Below are 21,949 nucleotides of genomic sequence, written 5' to 3'. Positions count from 1 at the left end.
GAATTCATAGCTGTGGTGTCTGGAGCCTGTAGCTTTGAAAACTTGGTGAGATGCTGTTGCTTAACAAAAACCAGCCCCGGCCCACCCTCCATCCTCACCTGGACTCGGCACCATGCTGGGTCACCAAGCTTCTAGTGCACCTTGGGGTTCCCCGGAGATGAAAGCTTGATGGCCTGACTGCTGCTGTTAAAGAAGATTGACTTAGCTGCAGCTCACAGTATGGACCCCAGCAGCAAATGTTATTGCTGGAGCGGTAGAGTGGGTTTCCTCCTCTTCGTAATTCATAGGGACAGATATCCAGAGACCAGCCAGATCCCCACGTATTAGAAGCTGACCCCAGAAACCAGGGGTTAAAATTTCCCAGATAGCCACGGCCATCAGCAAAGAGGAGGTGCCCATTTGCCCTTGCAGTGGGGTGGTCACTGGCCTTCTAAAAGCCTGTAGACATGATGTTTGGGGAGCCTTGCTGCCTGGGATTTGTGTTCCAGACTGTTCTGCATTGTTGAACAGTGTTCTGGGTAGATTCTGGGGAGCTGGGACCGGCCCCGTCCCCCGTTGGGGCTGTTCCTGGGTGAGAGGCAACAGCAGGTAGGTGCCTGCACTGTGCCTGACACCACAGACTTGTGTCCAGTCTAACTAAACTCTCTCATCTCGCACACTTGTGAAGGTAAATCTTCCTGTGCTTCCAAAACCACAGGGAAGATGGGAGCCCTTCGTTCTGGTTCTAGTTTATTCACATGATTTTGAGCCAATGACTAAATCTTTCCAAATACTCTTTCTTTCTCTCTCTCTCCCATGAGAGGGCTTTAATCATACTATTTCCAGCCAGTGGGCCTCTATGTAAAACTTTTGGGACAAAATATTGAAAGTAGTTATTTATCAAGAATATTTGGGAATCTAAAATTTCTGTATACACTATTCTGGTGTCTCCAGAGAATATCCAATTAACAAAGGAGAGGAGGGAGAGAGATGGTTCCAGAGCTTCAGCTAAGTTACAGAGGTCTGGTTGTTTACTGATTACCCTGTACAGGCTGCTAAAGCTCTCAGGGGCCTAACGGTGTGACTCATAGGTGCTGGAAGACAGTCCCCAGGACTGTCCCTGACCCCCGCACCATCATTCACTAGTTCTGATGAAAGAAGAGTTGAAAATGCCAATAAAATGTTCCATTTCTCTAGTGGTCAAATAAATGTAAACTTGAATAGCATAGCAACACCTTTTCCACCTATTGGATGAGGGAGGATTTACAGAAATTAACTCAGGGCAAGGGAGTAGGTTGTATAACTGCCGGTGGAAGTCTAAATCTGCAAAGCAGTTTTGCAGAATTTTTTAAATCTTAAAAATGCACGTAGCCCTTGACCTCCTGGAAATTTTTTGTTTGAAACGAAGTTATGCAGAAAGTAGTATGTTCAAAGTTTTTCACCAAAATGATAATTAGAACAGTGAAAAATTAGAAACAGCCTTGATGTCCAACAAGGATTATTAATTATAGCATACATCTATATTTGTATCTATATCTATCTTCATTAAAATTACATAATACTTAATGACATGGAATCATGTCAACTAATAATAATGACAATAATTTATAACTTAGTGGCAGTTTAAACATAATAGAAACAGCATAAACATTATGATTCCAATTTTATAAACTATATGTATTCACTTTTTTTAAGTCTAAAAGGGTATAAATCAAGATGATAATGGTCATTCCTAGGTAGCAGAATTATGGTTAATGTTACTTTTCTCTCTTTTTTTTTTTTTTGGTATTTTCTAAAATTTCTGCAATAAATATGTGCTTTGTAAATTACTTCTTTTAAAACAATAAATAAAAGATTCCTGTGAAATACACCCCCATAACTGCTGCTTTAAACAACTTCCTTCCCAGAACATCTAACTGGCTGGTTTGCATTATAAAAAGGGATGAACGTTTGCTTTTTACTGATTAACGAGGAGGCCATTGCCTCTGACAAAGCCCAGAAGTGAATTTCATCTGGCGTAAAAGGAAGAGAAGCCTTGGCAAGAGGTGAAAGGTCAGAACTGAAAGCCAGATAAAGAATTTTGGCTGGAGTATTAAGCTGGAATCACAGACCCTGTATTGTGTCAGATAACTTTCTAATTTCCAGTATTTTCTGAGAGTGGAAATTTTTTTTTCTCTTGCGCATTCAGTTAATCATTCTTGCTCTATCCCAGAAAAATGAAACAAGTAACTAAGTTCTGAAGACGGTGGCAATGGCAGTTGAAAGCAGCAATAGTAAGCCTCACTGGGCACACATGACACTCTGCCTGTTCCTAAGAGTTGGGTGATGGGCTGGAGGGGTCAAGAGCAGAGCTGCTCTCATTTCCTTTGGTAGTGCGCCCGGAGAGATCATTTATACCGAGAACTGCGTGAAAATACCATTCTTCTTGGCTGAAAATATGTGATCAAATGTAAAGCTGAGCTTTAGAAATATTTACTTCATGGTGGCTCGACACGCTTAGGATGGAAACATTAGACGATGGGAGAGGAGGGGGTGAGGATGAATGGCGACTTCGTCCAGGTTAGGAGGGGCTAAAGAAAGCGTTAAGAGAGAGCCAGAGAGGAAGGCCCTGGAGGAGAAGCATTGATCCGGGTCTGCAGTAGAGCTGTGGGGTGGAGTTTCACACTGGGGCCTGGACTCTGTAGGGAGCGGGTCAGTTGAAAATAAGAGGAAGAATTACTCTGAGGCCAGCCTTTGTGTGAAATATCAGAAACCAAACCACTGGGCTGCAACATTACTTTGAAATGCATCAGTAACAAACAAACAAACAAAAAAGATGGATTGGTGGACGGTTAGGAAAAATGTGTGAGAAAGCGAATATGGGAAAATGCTAAAGGTTGTGGAATGTGGGTGGTAAGTGTGTGTGTGGGTGTTCACTGCACAGTTCTCTAAACTCTCCAGAAGGTTTGAAAAAAAAAAATCATAGTTAAAATACTGGGAACAAAAAGAGCAACTAGATGGCAAAACCTAAACTTGTGACATTTACACAGAAAACAGGTAACATGGAATCCCACAGGAATCCCCAAATACAAAAAGGTGGGGAACCAAACCCCTGCCCTCGAACCCTTAATTATTGATCTGAGAGCTGGCCAGCATGCATTGAAAAAAATGTGTGTGTTTGTGTGTGTGTGTTGCCTCCATTCCCACAGGACTTGATACACATAGAGAAACACCTACAAATGCAAAAGATGAAAATGTTGGAAGGAAGCCTAGTGAGTGGCAAGGGAAGATAGGGAACTAAGATAAGACAAGATCACCCCTGGAGACACAGCCCACATGGTTCTGAACGAGTTGCTACAGGAAGACCACAAGAAAGCAAAGTGCAGAGGGGAACAGGGTCAGCTACAGTCCTCACCTTTTGCCGGGTGAGGTCATTCAGGAGGGCGACACAGTCCCCACTGTAGATACAAAAGTGCATTTGATCGGGTTGTTTCTCATACCTCCCCCAGTGAAAGCCAAGGACTGCTGTAACCAAAAAGGGTTCAGGAAAAGCAGTTGGGGGAGGGTGGTGAAAAGTATTTCTTCCTGCAGGAAAAATTATCTTCTGATGATATTTGCAGCGTTTTCTGATTGTATTAGCCAGATGTCTCCTTCTTGTGTAAACATGTGTTGAAAAAAATTGAGGGGGAAGGCTCAAGTTCCAAGAAGTCCCCCATTCACTTGGATTAGGGAGGTGAATGGTACCAACTTGAGAGCCCCCTTGGTTTAGGGACGTCTGGACCTATGTCATCGTAACCACTTGGATTAAAAATGATCAACAAGAACCTCATCCAAGGTCTAAGGCTTCATCTCTCACCAGCTGGATGTGACACTGGGGAGGAAGTTTGGAATGGAATCAGGAGGTACCAGCCAGAACCCCGAGCCCTGCTTTGAATGACCACTTTGCTTTTGCTTATGTGAGAGTAGAGATTTTGTTTTGTTCATTGCTCTGTCTCTGGTGGCCAGAACTATGCCTGGCACACAGTGAGTACTCAGTAAATATTTGTTGAATGAATAAAAAGCAGTGAGTCCTTTTAAATCGTACAGACCAGGGTTCAGTTCCCTCGATCCCTAGCTCTTGTGTGGACCTTGCACAAGCCACAAAATCCCTCTGAAGGTGTGAAATAGGAGCTGAAATCCAGGCCTCTGCAGCTGAGAAGAAAAGATCCCAAAGCCAGGAGTAAGAAAAACTAATTTTGTAGCATCCAGATTCCTGATTGCTCTTTAGCCTTGGAGTCTGCAGTTTTTTACAGCTGCGTCGGGGAGGAAAAACTTGGAGGTGTGAGTGAAATAACATAATAAGGCCTTAGCAGAGCACCTGACATCTGGAAAACACTTGGTTAACAGCGTCCTCTCTCTCCCCTTCATTGGTTCTGTCCACATTTCTGTCTGTTCCTTTTCTTCCAAATTTCCCAGGACTAAAATCACCCAGTCTGCTATAGTTTTCTCTCCTGCAGTGAAACCATGCTGTTAACTTCCTAATGGGTTTTCCTGTGGGGCCTCAGACCTTAGATTAGGCCAAATGTTTTAGCCTTTTAAAAAGTGGCATGAGCTAGGCAGTTTGCTGCTGAAAAAGAACCCTGTGGGTTGGGAAAGCCTTTCCCAGTCTCCAGCAGGAGCCACCCTCCCTCCACTGTCCGGCTGTCTGGCATTGGGTCTGATCATCTTCAGCTGCTTTTCAGTTCACGTCAAGGCTTCCTCGCCTCTGGCAATTCCAGTGGTTTGTGCTTGGGGAGATTTCCAGAGGGCGCTGTCCTGATTCCACACAGAGGGGCTTCCTAGAGCAGAGGATCTGGGATGCCTGCCAGGTAACTCAGGAGCCTGGAGGCCTGAAGCCTGGAAGGTTGAGGAGCCAGACCTGCCTCAGGGAAACAGATTCCCTTTGGGAAACTTTTCCTCACACGCAGGGTGCAGAGCCCTGCAGTTTGAGGAGGAGCCAGTCTTTCCATCTGTTGAACAAGCCAGTTGCTAAAAACAGGAGACCAGACATCATCCTGCCCTGCAGAGACACTGTCTCTGGAAGCATCTAGTTGTTCTGAAACCGTCTTCCTGTTCATCAGAAAGACACAGGCTCCACCCTGGGTCCAGGTGCCACGTGGCTTGCAGTTCCTCCTGATTCCTTCCTGATACACCTATTGATGACACAGAAAAGTAACAACAGGCTGCCAAAAACCAAGAAGGATTGACAAATACCAGGATCTTGGAAGCATCAGCTGATGGCAGTGAGAAGACAGAGCTGGACCGCGGGGCTCTGTCCAGGATGTAGCTCATGCTGTGAAGGTTCATGGAGAGGAACCATACCCCACAGCCCTGAGAAAAGTCAGAAGTTACTATAGTTTATACCTTCTCTATTGTTTAGTTCCTGACTCTTGTACTTGAAGCAAATTCCAGCTGATGGGCCTCTTTTTTTTCTTTTTTTTTTCCTACTCTCAGCTACAGGCCTCAGAGGTGGGCTTTTGTAAATCCACCTCTCTCTCTCTTTTTTCCCCCCCGTATCCATGTAGAGAAAGAAAACATGGGAATAAAATCAGATGGGAAATAGGGGAAACGGGCATGATTTCAGTGCATCCCAGGAAGTCTACTCCCCCAAAGCAAAGTGCTTTAAGGAGGGTGCTCTGGGAGCTGTGCATACTGGAGAGCACTTTCTGTCTTGAGTTGATTCAGTCTCTGAGGAGGAGATGAACTTCGCTAGAGCAAGGGTTCTGAATCACTGGCAGCTGTGCCTTTGCCCTGTCCCCTCCCATAGTGGGTACAGGAAGGAGATATATCCTTTACGAAGGTGGACAGAAAATGGGACCACTGCCAATCTACTCATAACGTCTGTTGAAGTTTCATCATTGGTCTGGGCAAACTTTTTCCTCATTCAAGGATGAATAAAGACAAAAAAAGACTGCGTGGAAAAGTCCTGCAAGACAAGATAAAGGCAATAGCTTCTAAAGACCCAGAAGCAGTGTCTACTTTTAGAAAATCACCTACAACAGGCTCCAGAAGAGAATTTTGGGGAAATGTGTGGCATCCTCAGTATGCTACAAAAAGACATGGCCTCCCTGGAACAGGAACAGAAAAACGTAAGGAAAAGATGGGTTGATGTGAAAAGGCAACAGAAAGAAAAAAAAGATATGGATTGAATGAAGAAAGGTTTTGAGGAAATAAAATCCGGCAGCAGAGCTCAAATCCAAATTAGCAGGAGTATAGAAGAGTATTAATGTGTGGGAAGCTGAATAGTGCCCCCGCCCACAAAGATATCCATACCCTAATCTCTGGAATCTGTGAACACTACTTTACATGACAAAAAACGACTTTGCAGATGTGATTAAGTTGAGGATCTTGAGAGATGGAGAGGTTATTCTGGATTATCCACATAGACCCTAAATGCAATCACAGGTGTTCTTGTGAGAGATAGGCAGAGGGAAATTTGATGATGAAAGAGAAGGCACTGGGACCACAGAGGCAGAGATTGGAACGATGTGACCACAAGCCAAGGAATGCTGGCAGCCACCAGCAGCTGGAAGAGGCAGAGAATGGATTCTCCTCTAGAGCCTCCAGAAGGAGTACGGCTGTTCTGATAACTTCATTTCGGCCCAGTGATACTGATTCTTAGACTTCAAGCCTCCAGAACTGTGAGAGAATGAATTTCTGTGGTGGGAAGTCACCGAGTTTGTGATAATTTGCTAGAGCAGTCACAGAATACTAACACAAATGCTATGGAAAATCAAACCAGTGATGTGGGTTCAGGAAAAAGAAAGGTGAGAAACTATTCTGGAAAATACAAGAAAGAGAAAGAGAGACGAGATTTAGATGTGGAAGACGGAACTGACAGCCCACATTCAGCTTATCGGTGTTGGTGATTTTTGGCATCAGATACTTCCCTGAGCTGACGAGAAACTGTGTATAAATGTAAAGAGCTCACTAACCATATTCTGAACAAACTCAGGGGAAAGAGGCCCACATCGGGGCATACCCCGGGGAAAATACAGAACAACAAGGATAAAGGGGAGAAAAAAAAACATTTCACAAGTGCCCAGAGGAAAGAATAATAAAAATCAAGCTGACTTTAGGTCTGTTCTCTATAACAAAGAGTCTGTGTCTACTGAACCTGTCAGATTAGGCCACAAGGGAGTTTCTGTTTGTTTGTTAGTTTTTAAGTTCAGATATATTCATGCCTATCTGGGTTGAGAATCTGAAACATTAAAAGTTCTTTTGGGGCTTCCCTGATGGCGCCGTGGTTGAGAGTCCGCCTGCCGATACATGGACACGGGTTCGTGCCCTGGTCCGGGAAGATGCGACATGCCGCGGAGCGGCTGGGCCCGTGAGCCATGGCCGCTGAGCCTGCGCGTCTGGAGCCTGTGCTCCGCAATGGGAGAGGCCACAACAGCGAGAGGCCTGCGTAAAGCAAAAAAAAAAAAGTTCTTTTGATTATCAAGTGAGTTTGCCAAAGCATCTATAAAGTTTTGGGGATTATGTTGTAACCCAACTACTTTATACTTGACTGAGATGTCTTCTGTGTATGAAGCCCATCAGAAAGACATTCTCAGACATTCAAGGGCTTGGGAAAATAAGCATGTTCCTTTCTTTAAAATGTAAAGATATGTTGCAGAAGCCGAAGTGGTGAAGCAGAATAGAGCTCAAGAATAGGTAGCATAGGCACTGTAATCAGTAAACCTAGAAAGCAGTTTAAATTATTATTAAAGTCTGGTGATCAAACAAATGCAAATGTCAGAGATTGTTCTTAAAATAAGCTATAGAATGGAAAGGCAACAGTATGCCTGTGTTCTGGGCCTACACCCTGGAGTGTTGTTAACAGAGATCAAAAAGGGAAGAGGAGGTAAAGGTTTGTTACGTTGCTTGTCTGAAATAGTGTTGGTAACAAAAAGAGCTATTTCCTTTATTATTCTAATCTTCAGAGAAGTGTTAATGGCTAAAGAGAGACTCTGAAGAGTATTGGTACCCACATCTGCCATTTTTGGAGGTTTACTCTGAGCTAACCAACATGCTCCAAACTTTACCTTCATCATCTCCACTCAAGGCCCCAGGTGTAGATGCCAGATCCTTTCCCTCCCACCCACTGTTCTTAAGGTTCCTTAAGATCCTGCACCAGTAGGTGGTACAGCTTGAACCCCAGGCCGACCGACTCCAGAGCGCTTCCCTATCCCCTAATATGAAAAACTTACAGGTAAACACTGGGAGATCCAAAAACAAGTTGTGGAACTACCCAAACACTGGGGAATAGAAAAGGAAAACTCATCATAAAGTAGACCAAAAAAATGTATCAATAGTTTGTTTATTTTTGACTGTGTTGGGTCTTCACTGCTGTGCACAGGCTTTCTCTAGTTGTGGCAAGCGGGGGCTACTCTTCGTTGTGGTGCGCGGGCTTCTTATTGCAGTGGCTTCTCTTGTTGCGGAGCACGGGCTCTAGGCGCGCGGGCTTCAGTAGTTGTGGCACATGGGCTTCAGTAGTTGTGGCTCGCAGGCTCTAGAGCGCAGGCTTAGTAGTTGTGGCGCCTGGGCTTAGTTGCTCCGCAGCATGTGGGATCTTCCCGGACCAGGGCTTGAACCCATGTCCCCTGAATTGGCAGGCGGACTCTCAACCACTGTGCCACCAGGGCAGTCCCTGAATATATTTTTAAAAGCAGGAAAGGTACAGGATACTTTCTCTAACCACAGTGGACTTAGAATTATAGAAAATACAAAATTATAAAATTTAAAACCCAAAGACTTAGAGAAAAGCACAATCCAAATACTGTGGAGTCCAGTAAGAGACCAAATCTGCAACTGCAGACTAGATGGAAAGTAACAAGAAGGCTAAATAAGGAAATTTGAAGCAAGGACAAATACTTACTGAGAGAAAAATTCATGGCTTTATATATAAGAAATCATTTAAATAAATGAATATGCAACTTAAGAAGGCAAGCAGAGAGGCTAACAAAAACAGGGGGAAGTTGGAGAAAGGAATTAATGAAGATAAATGTTGACCTTAATTAATTAGAAAAAAATGGTAGGCTTGATCAATCCTGTTGCTGATTTTCTCAGAAGACCAACAAAGAAGACTGATTTCTCACAAATCTAAGTTTTTAAATGAGAAAAAATACCTATACACATTAATGAGGAAGGGGGCATGACCACAGAAGCAGAAGTAGTTTTTAAGTTAAAAATGATTACTAGTACAATTCTGTGCTCAAAATTAGAAAATCTGAATGGATTGGACAATCTTCTAAGAAATTTCTAGGAAATGGAAATTACTGTAATTGATTCAAGCAGTTGAAAACCTGAGTAGAACAAAAACCACGGCACTGTCATCAGAGAAGTTTCCTGCCCACTGTTTTGCAGACTAGTTCTTGCAAACCTGCCAAGAAGAGTTACCCAAGCTAAATTCTGTGTAGACTGTTCTGGTGCTAATATAATAATTCAGCACTTGGCTTTGGAGAGGAACAACGAGATGCAAGCATGTTTGGCAGTGATGGGATGAAATGCTGTAGAGGACGCATGTGAGAAGAACCCTGCCTTCCCTGGGAGCCAGTCCTTTCTTCCCAGGTGTGCACCCACCTGCATCCAGAGTGATGCCCCGCTATGTTTTCCCAACCCTGAGCCAGTGGTGGGAGACAGTAAAGCATTAGGGGAAATGAGTCTGAACCTAACACCCATGGCATCTTCTAAAATTTGGTGATCAAAGGAGAGAAGTCGTCCTTACTTTGCTCAGGGGAAGGAAATGTGGAGCCTTCCTTGAGAAAGAGACGTGTTCAGACAACTGGATTGACATGGTTGCTGGATTTGAATTTTGTGAAATCTCATAAGTGCCCCCACCCAGGGGCACGTGAGTAGAGAGTGGCCATTGCCGGTGGCCACTGGCCCTGCCTTCTATTCTACCTTCTCTCCTCTTGGCCCCCTTCTTCCTTGTTGGAAGGCTGCCTGTCCCACTCGCCCAGTTTTATCCTGTTGTCGCTAACTCTAGTCTCCTGCTGAAGGTGCACATGGAAACCCTGCTCCCTTCACTGGCCTGGCTGCCAGGCCTGGGGACAGTTTGGGCTGGTGCACTGGACACAGAGCTGGTGTCCCCAAGAATTTCACGCTCCTTCCCATTTTTTCCTTCAGAAGAGCTTGTGGAAATACTGTATTACAAAACAAAATCACCCCGGCACCGTTTAGGACTTTCTTGACCTTCACTTTTCCCCAAATCATTGCAAATGGGGATTATGCTCTTGGAGAAAAGCTGGATCCTCTGATGATACCGTATGGGCAGGGGGAGGGGAGAGGAGGGGGGGGAGGGCAGGGGCGGTGGGAGCAAGAGAGAAGGAGGAAGAGGAGGGAAGAAGCCTTGAGAGGGGTGGTTGTCTGCACTTTAATAATTCCACGCACTTGGTAAGATGAGGACCTCTCGGCTTTGCCTTTGCCCCTGGGCATCGTGCTGGGGGACTTGCCACCCTACCTCTTCTACCTCGAGTTTAGTCTCATTATTTCCCCTTCTCCGCCTGTCATCCGTCCTCTCCTCACCCACTGAAACCTGGCTTCTCTCTACCACCTCCTGAAACTTCTCTCTCCCACATTACCAGCCCCAACTTCCCTGGCCTTCCTCAGAATCAGAGCCATTGCCCCCCTCCCCCCACCCGACTTCTTCTTGTATCGCCCTCTCCCCTTGGCTCCTGGGCCACGTGCTCTGGGTTTTCCCTCCACCTTCCTGGCGGTTCCTTCTCTGTTTCCCTGACAGGCCCTGTTCCTCTGCCTGCCTCTTTAGAGAGTAAATCTTTTTTTTTTTTTAATAAATTTATTTATTTTTGGCCGCATGGGGTCTTCGTTGCTGCACACGGGCTTTCTCTACTTGCAGCAAGCGGGGGCTACTCTTCGTTGCGGTGCGTGGGCTTCTCATTGCAGTGGCTTCTCTTGTTGTGGAGCACGGGCTCTAGGTGCGCGGGCTTCAGTAGTTGTGGCTCGCGGGCTCTAGAGCACAGGCTCGGTAGTTGTGGCACACGGGCTTCGTTGCTCCGTGGCATGTGGGATCTTCCCGGACCAGGGCTTGAACCCATGTCCCCTGTACTGGCAGGCAGATCCTTAACCACTGCGCCACCAGGGAAGTCCTCTGCCTGCCTCTTAAGTGGCAATGGCCCTTGGTCTTCTGTTCCTCTGCACAGGCTCCTGGGCTCTGGATGTGGACATCAGGAGCACCATCCTTGTGCTCCTGGTGTCCACACCCAGAGCCCAGAACTTGCTGAGGGACAGCCAGCTGCTGTTCACACACCACTGAGGGATCCCACAGGCCCCAAAGTTAGTGTGTCCAAGACATACTCACCATCAGCAGCCCACGTAGATGGTCCCTTCAGCCCCCAATTTCACAGGCTGGGAGCTGCGAGGATATTTCCCTCACATCCCTCATATCTGTTTCTTCATCAGGTCTTGCCAGCTCCTGATCTGTCTGGAATTAGCTCAGTGCCTTTTCCCTGCACCAGCCTCCATCATCTCTTCCCGGGACCCATCTCAGGTCTTGCTGCCTCCGGTCTTGTCCCCCATGCCTCCCCACCCCCATCCCTTCTCCACATCAGAGCCATTTTTTTTTTTTTTTTTTTTTTGCGGTACGCAGGCCTCTCACTGTTGCCGCCTCTCCCGTTGCGGAGCACAGGCTCCGGACGCGCAGGCTCAGCGGCCATGGCTCACGGGCCCAGCTGCTCCGCGGCATGTGGGATCTTCCCGGACCGGGGCACGAACCCGTGTCCCCTGCATCGGCAGGCGGACTCTCAACCACTGCGCCACCAGGGAAGGCCCCCCAGAGCCATTTTTATACCTTTACTGGGCATCTTCTGTGTCCCGGGCCCTCTACCACACCACAGCCCTAGATCATCGGTGGCCACTCCTTGCCCCCAAAGTACAGACCAAACGCCTTAATATGGCTTAACAAACCCTCTAAGAGGCCTGGCCCGGCCTGCTTCTGCAGAATAACCTTTCAGCACCTGCACCACGCCCCAGGCACCCTGTGTGCCCTGGCCAGCGTGCAGTCCCTGCGGGGCCCTGCCTGACCTCCCACCTCGTGCCTTTGCTCATGCTCTTCCTGCCACGCCACCTCTCTGCCTTGTAAGTCCGTAGGTGTCAGCTTAGCAGTCACTTCCCAGGAAGCCTCCCAGCTTTATTATGCTCTTGCAAAGGGCCTCAAAGCACCCCGAGTTTGCCTCTAGAGAGCTCTCCTCACGTAGCTGATGTATTACTTACCTGGTTCCTCCCTTACACTCAGAAGTTTGAAGGCAGAGGCTGCATTGTATCATTGTATTGTTGTACATCATCATGTCCTCAGCATCCAATAGTGCCTGGTACATAATACATATCCCTTAAATGTCTGCGCAGTGAACGTGTGGCTCCATGTATCACACCCTTTCTGCGTTTATTGAAATCTGCTGTATCTCATGCACTATACTATAATAAATGCAGTGGAAACTCAAAGTGCCAGGATCCTCAGAGAAAGGGAGCGAGAGTGAATTCTTGATTCTGGTGCCCTGTAGCTCATAAGCTGTTCTGGAAGCGTGAGTTTCTGTGTAGTTGGGAGTTTACTCTTTAAGTGCTTTTGCTACACCAAGAGAGTTACATTTTATCCGCCTTTTCAGGGGTCACTGAGGATCATTCAGTCTGCAGCTCTAAGCCACCCCCAGGCTGCAGGGGTGCCCTCCGTCTTCTGTCCCTTTAACTTTGCTGCTTTTCTTCCCTGCTGTCACTGGCTCTCTGGCACCTTCCCCATCACCACTTCAAATTACGTTACAGACCTCACTGTGCCAGCCACTATCCAGCTGAATAAGACATCTGCCCTCAAGCGCCTCACCTCCTTGTAGCTTACTTAGCAGACATTAATTACATGCATTCTAGGTCCTTCTAAGTGCTGCCCATCTTGACTTCAGAACTTGGCCTTGAAATGGCCATTTTTCTAAATAAATCACGGCTGTCAGCTGCTTTTGTGTGATTTGCCTCTCTTCTCAAAGTCAAGTGCGAAAAAGAAATTGCAGCTCCCATCTGATGGGAGCCCTGCTGTTTTCAGGGGATGCTGACCAGGCACCAGGCCACCCGAGAGACATGCGCTGTTTAGCGCAGCTCTGTGGTCCACGTTGGAACCCAGGAGAGTCTCAGAGAGACGTACCTCCCTGGGCTTGGGCCCTAGCAGGGACCATATTGCATTCATTTTGTTTTCCTGGTGCCTGGTGCCAGTATATATTTGTAGAATTAGCAAAAGGACAGAAAGAGGGAAGGAAGGAGGGAGAAATGGAGAAAGGAAGGGAGGGAAGGGGGAGCAAAGTCGAAACTGAGAGATGAGATTCCCTTCCAGGGTAAGAAGGTAGAGGTGTCGAATGGAGGATTTGGGAAATGGGCTCATTGCATCTTCGTGTGTGTGAAATTTCCTCCCAGGGAGTATCTGATGTGCTAGAAGAACCTGATACCATCAGTACTGAAATAAATACTTCAGACCTGAAGAGTTTCCAATAAGGTAAGAACTAACAGTAGGATAGCTATATAACAGGAAACATCTCGAATACTCTTAAAGATTATAGCGCTAAGGAGGAAAAAAACACAACTTCCTGAAGAAATCCAATGTTATGAGCAGCTGTTGCAGTAACTTCTGATTAACATGTATTGTTTCCATTTTGAAACTCAAACCTTCTAGATTTGAGTGTCCTATCCTCTTTTCTCCATCTTTTCTCCTTTGTGTTGCTGGGTTTTAGTAGTGTGAAAAGGTTTCTATTTTTTTTTCTGCCCCTACCCAATACATGAATCCTATTTGGTATTGGTTTTAGAGCAAAAGTTAAATTGGTTTAATCTCACATGTCAACTTCAGTAGATTGGTTGTGGTTCACTGGAGAGTTCAGAAAGATTCTGAAGCTGTATCTAAGTTAAAAGGGGGTGAGTTCCGTGGAAAGAGGTGAAGAGGATTGGAGAGTGTACATGCCAAGTATTTGCCATTCCCGTTCAAGAGGAAAGTAAACTGGTGAGAGCAGGGACTAACATCCTTCAGGTTTTGACTAAGAAGAGTCAACTGAAGTTATTTTAATTTCGTCTTCATTCAAAGCCTCAAACTGTTGGTTTTCAGATCATGTTCTACAGTGGTTTGAATGTAGTACCTTTGTGAATAGGGAGAAGAAGAGAGTTGAGTGTATTAACAGTGTTTAAACCTTTTCTCTAACCTGTCAATATCTGATACCTGATCCTAAACTGGACTTCATGACCATAGAGAAGGGCAGGAATGAGAAACTATTATAAAATTCCTCCAGTAAAAATATTTTCCAGTGGTTATTTCAGAAGTAGTTTAAGCTTCTGAAACTTGATCTGCAACTGGAGTCTCCTTAGCCTATAACTTGCTGTCCAAATTGATAACCTGGGATCTAGAGGTGTGCATTGAGAATCATAGTGCACTGAGAAGTAGCCAATAGCTTTGACCTGCCACCAGACACATCCTGGCAGACATTTCTACAAATGCACATAGCACCGTTCACCCTGGGGAAGACACACACAGTCATCTCACTGGAGGCCTTCCTTTTCAGGTGGAGAAACTGAGGCTTGCCAGTGATTTTAGCTGTCCACACTGATAGCGACTTGGCCTCTAAGCCCCTGGGCCCTGCCTGGAGGCCAGTAAATATTCCTGACTCTCCTTCCTGTGTCAGTTATAGACACTGCAGATGTAGTGAGAAGACCCTTGAGCTCCCAGTGTCAAAGAGCTTCCAGCGCTGGTTGGGAGGAAACAGACAAAAGCATCCTAACAAATGTTTTAAGGTACCAGTAAGTGCACTGGAAAAAAAAACCCCCAAACGAACCTGGTGACCAGGGATGCTGCTTGGAAGAGGCAGCATTTGCACTTAGACTGAAATGATGCAATGGGATGCAGTCGGTGTTGTCAAGATCTTGGGGAAGACTGTTCCAAGCCAGAGAAACAACAAAAGCAAACCCGTCCAAGAGACAAAGGAAAGTCAGTGATTGGAGCAGAGGGAATGCCCAGGGTCCTGTCCATTAGCCCTGATGCCTGCTAACTTGTTGTTGGTAGTGGTGATGGTTTCCTGTAGGCCTTGAAAACCTTTATTGCACTTGCTGAAGTTGCTTTAAAGTAAACCTTTGCATTTGGTTGGACAGTGCTTGCTTAGCTGTGCAGAGAGATTATGAAGAATTCGTAGATGGAGGTGAATCTTATCATGGGCATAACCCCTTTTGATGGAGGTGTGTGGTACAGATGGGGCCCATTTCTGCTCCAGAGAACCTGTGCAAGTTGGTGGGGACACAGTGACCAGCGACCACAAGCAGATTAACTGGGTGGGGAAGGAGCACGATGACACCATCGACAGCTGACCCACCCCTAAACAGTCTCGTTGAGCTCCTGCTTCCTCCTGCGTGCTGGCCTGTCCAGCCTTGGCCGCCTGCTCACTGCGTCCGCAAACACTTCAAAAGCAATTTGTCACAAAAGGGAAAATACCTCCCCTGTAAAACCTGCTCCCACGTCTGAATTCCCTCACTTCAACTGCTGGCTGCAGTCTGGACTCTGGTCCCTAAACTGGAAACTGATGAGTTGTGTACACTCGAGCCCTTTCTCTCCCCTTGGTGCCTTTGCCCCCGCTGTCTCCCTGCGGGTCACCTTTCTCCCCAGTCCCCTCCCCTGGCAAGGCTAACCTGGTCCCTCCTGCAGGAAGCCACCTCTGACCTTGGCTTGACTGGGCTCCCCTCTGTGCCCCAGAAAGTCCACTCGGCACCCTACTGGTCCTCTTCTGCTCTGACTGTGGCCTCCAAGAGGCTGTGAGCTCCTCGTGGGCAGGGAGCAGGTCACAGTCATCAGGTGCCCTCGACCACCTGCACACAGTAGGGCTCAATCCATGTACGGTAACAGATGAGCAGCTGATCAGGCCCTCTTCATAAGGAGTGATTTAAGCTATTTGTTTGTTCTCATCAAAGGGACATCAAGGGAAGATTAATGCTGAACATGGGCAACTATTTTCTTCTTTATATCCCTCTGAATTTATTCAGGTTGCTTACATAAGCAGCTATCAATTACTTTTAGAAATTTTTGTGGTGAAATGTACGTAACATAAAATTTACTGTTTCAACCATTAGTAAGTATACAATTCAGTGACATTAAGTACATTCACATTGTTGTGCCACCATCACCACCATCTACAGAATTTTTTCCCAAACAGAAACTCCATACCCGTTAAATAATAACTGCCCGTTCCTCCCTCCCACAGCCCCTGACAATAGATAGAGACAACGATTCTACTGTCTGTCTCTTTGGGTTTGACTAGTCTAGGGACTTCATATAAGTGGAGTCATATAATATTTGTTCTTCTGTGTCTGGCTTATTTCATTTAGCATAATGCCTTCAAGGTTCCTCTGTGTCATAGCATGTGCCAGAAGTTCCTTCTTTTTTTTTTTTTGTTTTTGTTTTTGTTTTTGTTTTTTGCGGTAGGTGGGCCTCTCACTGTTGTGGCCTCTCCCGTTGCGGAGCACAGGCTCCGGACGCGCAGGCCCAGCGGCCATGGCTCACGGGCCCAGCCGCTCCGCGGCATGTGGGATCCTCCCGGACCGGGGCATGAACCTGTGTCCCCTGCATCGGCAGGCGGACTCTCAACCACTGCGCCACCAGGGAAGCCCCAGAAGTTCCTTGTTTTTAAGGCTGAATAATATTTCATCATATATAAAATGTGGACCATATTTTGTTTATCCATTCATCCATTGATGGATATTTAAATCGTTTTCACCTTTTGGCTCTTGTGAACAATGCTGCCATGAACATGGGTGTGCAAATAACTGTTTGAGTCCCTGTTTTCAACTCTTCTGGGTATATGCCCGGAAGTGGAATTGCTGGATCACATGGTAAAATCACTTTTACAACTTAGACACATTTTTAATAGTTCTGAAATGGTCATTTCAGTTCAAGCCAAAGGTTACCTTGAGGTGGGAGGTGATTCAGAAATGCAGGCTAAAATTTCAGACTTTTGTTCCTGTGACTTGTCTGATGCTTGGTGATATAAAATGTTTTGTTTTTAAGTGTGGTTTTAATTTTTTCTTACAGCATCAAGCTGCTAGCTGTGCAAGAACTACTTGACAGAGAGGCCCTGGAAAAGGTAAATATTTTGTGCCTCTTACCCCAGATTTACAAACTTAGAGCAGAGTGCCACACACAGGAAAAACTCAACTCCCTGTCACCAGAGACAGCACTTATAGCAGAGTTGGTCTGTTATTTTGTGTTCTTAACAGTCAGTGAACCTTGCAAAATTTTCATCAAAACGCCCCACATTGCTCATAGGCTACTAACACTTGCAAACTCTTCCTTGCTTGACTCTTTCAGAGTTGAGTGAAAGCAGAGGTTCGCCCTGCTGTGGGCCAAGCTCTGGAGCAGGCTTTCTGTGCCTGGAAATACCGCACACAGGACGCCGCCCACATGCCAGATGCTGTGCTTTCCTCCATCTCTGCTTGTGTGTGTTCTTATCTGGGCTTCTGGATGGTAGAATTGAGGCAGCAAGGTTAGGGAACTTGCCAGAGGAAAATTACCTAAGTGGCAGAGTAAGGATTTGAGCCCCAGAGTTTCATTTCCAAAACCAATGCTTTTTCTGTTTAATAGGCTAGTTCATGAGTTTGAGCCCCTGTGGGGACTACTTCTGAGCATTGGGAAACTCCCTCCCACCTAAGCCCTGGAAGGAGCTATCCAGTGTGTCTCGGTTTTCTACGTTCAAGTCAAGTACTCAGCTGGGGATCTTTTGCCAGTTATGGGTTCAAGTTCTGTGTGGTGGGCTCCAAAAAGCAGGCTGGGCAGGTGCCGAGGAGGCCCAAGTGCCACCCCACGGGCCTCCCAACTCATACCAAGCTGCTCCCCTGGGTGGCTCAGGACTCTTCCCCAGTATGTGGCTGTGGGCGTTAGTTCGAATGTATAAGGTTGACGTAGAAGAAAATGGTTAGAGAGATAAGCACCCAAACAATGTTATCTTATTTGTAGAATTTAAAATGTTTGGATTAGTGATCCATCTGCTGGTTGGCACTAAAGCAGATAAAGTCTTTAAGCACCAAGTGGTGGTGGTGGGGGGAGGGGGAGGTGTCTGAGCTCTGGCTCTGAATTTAACGTCCCTGCAGCCTCATTGGTAACACAGGTAGGACAAGGGTGGGGCTGCCTGCCTGACCTCAGAGAGGTGACATGAGTCGGTGCAGTGGATGGGCGTTCTAAATGCCAAAGCACTCCACTCATATTAATTCTTAATTACTCATTGTAATTCTTTAATCCAGCCATGAAAACAGACTAAGTCCACGTTATTATATATGAAGATTCTTTGTATGTTTTTGAAACTTTTAAAAAGTTACTTCTCCAAAACCAATTCTCTTCTCAGTGTTCACTACAGGTAATTGTTTTACTCCTCAATTCTCATCCACCTGACTAGTTAAAGAACCACAAGGAAAGATCTTTGTGGACCGTAGAGCTTTGCTACTCCAAGTGTGGTCTGCAGACCAGTAGCATCGTAAGCTTGTTAGAAACGCAGAATCTCAGCCCCTACCCAGACCTCCTGATTCAGTTTGCATTCTCACAAGACCCCAGGTGATTCTTGGGCACCAAAGTCCAAGAAGTTCTCCCTGAGGAGTAACATTTACTATCACCATCTCTGCTGTTGACTAGACCATCTTCACAGAGAACCTCTGAGGTGTCAGCTTTTTTGCTTTTGTGGCAATCAAGCTCCTTTTTTTCACACCAAAAGTGAAGTAAACACCATAAGTCTATTTGTAAGAACCCAGTTTCTTTTGTTTTCTTGGTTTTTTGTGTGTTTTCCATTCTTTTTTTTTTTTAATTGAAGTATAGTTGACTTACAGTGTTGTGTTAGTTTCAGGTGTACAGCAAAATGATTCAGTTATTCATATATATATACCTCTTCTTTTTCAGACTTTTCCATTATAGGTTATACAAGATATTGAATATAGTTCCCTGTGCTATACAATAGGTCCTTGTTGATTATCTATTTTATATATAGTAGTGTGTATCTGTTAATCCCAAACTCCTAATTTATCCATCCCCCTCTTCCGCTTTGGTAACCATATGTCTGTGAGTCTGTTTCTGTTTTATAAATAAGTTAATTTGTACCATTTTTTAGATTCCACATATAAGTGATACCGTATGATATTTGGTAAGAACCCAGATTTTATCTTTAGTTTGCCTGCTTCTTCCTTTCATTAAGAAGATAGTCTCATTTAACTTAATAGGTAGAGCCAGCAAGAATGACCTCAGTTAAACACACATCCTGCAAACCTCACACCTCTTCAACTGTCTTTGCAGCTGGGCTTCAAATGGCACCGTGCTTTCGGGTTTTGCAATTACTAAACTCCTGAGGTCCCACCACGGTAGGACTGGTCACTTCTAGACAGATAGTCTTTCTCTTATAAGAGGGAAGCTATTCTGAAGGGGTCATTTCCCTCACAGCTACTTGCAGGTTCAACCTGACCAGTAAAATATTTAAATTATGTAAAACATAATATAAAAGGCTAAAAAGCAGCCGCAGTGTTTTGGAGTCTCCTAGACTTCTAGTGCTTTTTCTCCCTAATATTAGACATTGTTATTATGATCTTAGCGTTTCAGTTAAAAATTACCAGCCATTTGCCTGACTTGTACTTTCCTTGGCTTTAGGTAGAGAGCCTGTCCATTTTTGGAAGTGCCAAGGCTTTCTGGGTTTCTGCAGTGCACAGAGTCTGTTGTAGAAGAGCCAGGGTCCCCTCCCAACCTCGCCTCTGTTTGGCTGTTGGACCTGGCAGAGGGCCTTCCTCGGAGGCCTGGGCCCCTTTCGTTACCCATAAAACTGCTTTCTATTCCTTCTGTGGTGCCTTCCTCTAAAAGTCTCTAAAAGTCTTGGGTTTCGCAATTGGTCCTTGATCACACTGTGAAGAGGGGGAAATTCTCCTTTTCATGCTCTGTTTTCTATATTTTTCTCTGCTCCTTGCTCCAGTGATCCTTACTGGTTTGGGGGCTTCTGTGTTCCACCTGCAGGGAGAGGAGAATGGTGAACACCTGCCCAGTGAACCCCATACATAGATCAGTAGAGTCCCAGTTTTTACCTCTTCAAATGCTCTTTGTTTTAATTCAGGTGCCATTGATTGGGGTGGAGACTGGGCACACCTGGGAGGTCAAGTCTCTGAATGTCTCTTCTCCACCAACACCACATAAAGCCATTTCCCAGACAAGTGACAGTGATTTTTCATTTATTAAAAAAATGTTATAAACCATACAATTAATAATTGCTTCTTTTTCTAAAACTCTGTTAGAACCTTGAGAAGATGGCTTACTATGCATAAATGTCAGGATATGTGACATTTCCTTGAAAAAGTGTTTTGGATTTGATGTGCTTTTTTGACCAGATCTCCATTAAACACCAAGAGCAAAGGCTTGCTCTGAGACAGATGCATGCCGTCCCACTCTCTCTGTTCTCTGTGCTTTAAGAGCAGGACGCTTTTGTTTTTTTGAACTTAAGTCACATAGGCTTGTTTCCCAGGCTTTATAAACAGACCCCATCTAATCCCTTTAAACACGGCATTGCATGAAAGGAAATAAAAATATTGGTACAGCTTGATTTAGTAAGATCATTTTTCAATGACCCTTTCAAACAGCTTCCTGCAAAGCTGCAAACAATAGTTTGGCCATTCCCTCCAGCTGGAGGTCACCCTCTCCCTGGAAGGGCCAGAGGGCAGAGCACCGACTGACCCCACCCGAGACCCAAGCCTGCCTGAAGAGCTGCCTGTGTGAGCCGGGCCTCCTAGAGGCTCAGGACGCCCAACCCATGGCCATCGCCAGTCCTACCCCTACCTCCGCCCACACCCCATTTGCAAAATTGTCTGGGACAAAATGCCTGCAGGTCTTCATGCCTGCTGCTGCTAGATATTTTTCCCAGAATCTCAGCTTTGAAGTCCCACTCTTAGTCTAGTTTTCCGACAGGTAGAGCAGATGATCTCTAAGACCTCTTGGTGCTTTCACGTGAGATAAAGCATATACATTTCACCAGCGAGCCTGAGACTAGAAAAACTGAACTTGACGTTTGCACACGGTGGCTAGTCAGGGACTCTTCCAGCTGAACCCTAGTGGTGGGCAACATTGGAATTAGAAGTTAGTAGCTTCCTGGAGATTTTCAGAAGGAAATAGGAGGTAAATAATTGTCACATAGAAGTGCATGAATAACCTAAGGATGCCAAGTGCTTGTATCTGTAACTGGTGGTGGTATGTTCTAAACATACACACACGCACATACATAAGCTCTAGCTCTGTTATTACACACTTTTGGAGTATTTTTCACTGTGATTTGGACTTCATGTTAATTTAGTGTGTGCAACAAATGAGTGCTTATGCTGTCCTAAATCGCACTACATACCAAGGGAGATAAAGTTATAAAAATACATTTGGGGCTTCCCTGGTGGCGTAGTGGTTAAGAAATCGCCTACCAACGCAGGGGACACGGGTTTGATCCCTGGTCTGGGAAGATCCCACATGCTGCGGAGCAACTAAGCCCGTGCGCCACAACTACTGAACCTGCGTGCTTAGAGCCACAACTACTGAGTCCGTGTGCCACAACTACTGAAGCCTGTGTGCCTAGAGCCCGTGCTCCGCAACAAGGGAAGGCACCGCAATGAGAAGACCGCGCACCACAACGGAGAGTAGCCCCTGCTCGCCACAACTAGAGAAAGCCCATGTGCAGCAACAAAGACCCAATGCAGCAAAAAATTAATTAATTAAATTTATATTAAAAAATACATTTGAATGGCATATGTGGAAAACCAGAATGTCAGAGCTCAGGGGATCCAACCCTGTCATTTGTCATTTTGCAGACAGGACACAGAGACCAGAGGTGTTGAAGTGTCCTCCTCGTCCAGGGCCCGTAACAGTTGTGTTGGTAGTCTACCATCAACCCTGGTGGACTCAGCTCCGTTCCAGGGCTCCCTTCAGTACAGCTGCTGCCTGTCTTCCATGGTCTCGTTTATCCTGGGCGTCAGCTTT

General features: G+C 45.8%; 1 protein-coding gene across 3 annotated transcripts in view; it reads left to right on the top strand.

Annotated features, from left to right (window-relative positions):
• The window catches only part of EEPD1 (endonuclease/exonuclease/phosphatase family domain containing 1), a 119,981-nt gene that overhangs the window by 58,245 nt on the left and 39,787 nt on the right, over positions 1 to 21,949 (top strand). For all 3 annotated transcript variants that reach the window (XR_004483354.2, XR_004483353.2, XM_004269905.4), the window contains exon 3: positions 17,009 to 17,060. Coding sequence is in view for 1 of the 3 variants with exons in the window: in XM_004269905.4 (XP_004269953.1) it covers positions 17,009 to 17,060 (52 nt within the window). In the remaining 2 variants the exon portion in view is untranslated. The remainder of the gene's footprint in view (positions 1 to 17,008; positions 17,061 to 21,949) is intronic.

This window comes from Orcinus orca, chromosome 9 (assembly GCF_937001465.1).
Source record: "Orcinus orca chromosome 9, mOrcOrc1.1, whole genome shotgun sequence".
Classification (NCBI taxonomy): Eukaryota; Metazoa; Chordata; class Mammalia; order Artiodactyla; family Delphinidae; genus Orcinus; species Orcinus orca.
The sequence above is the reverse complement of the archived record's forward strand: the minus strand, read 5'-3'. Positions and strand labels throughout refer to the sequence as shown.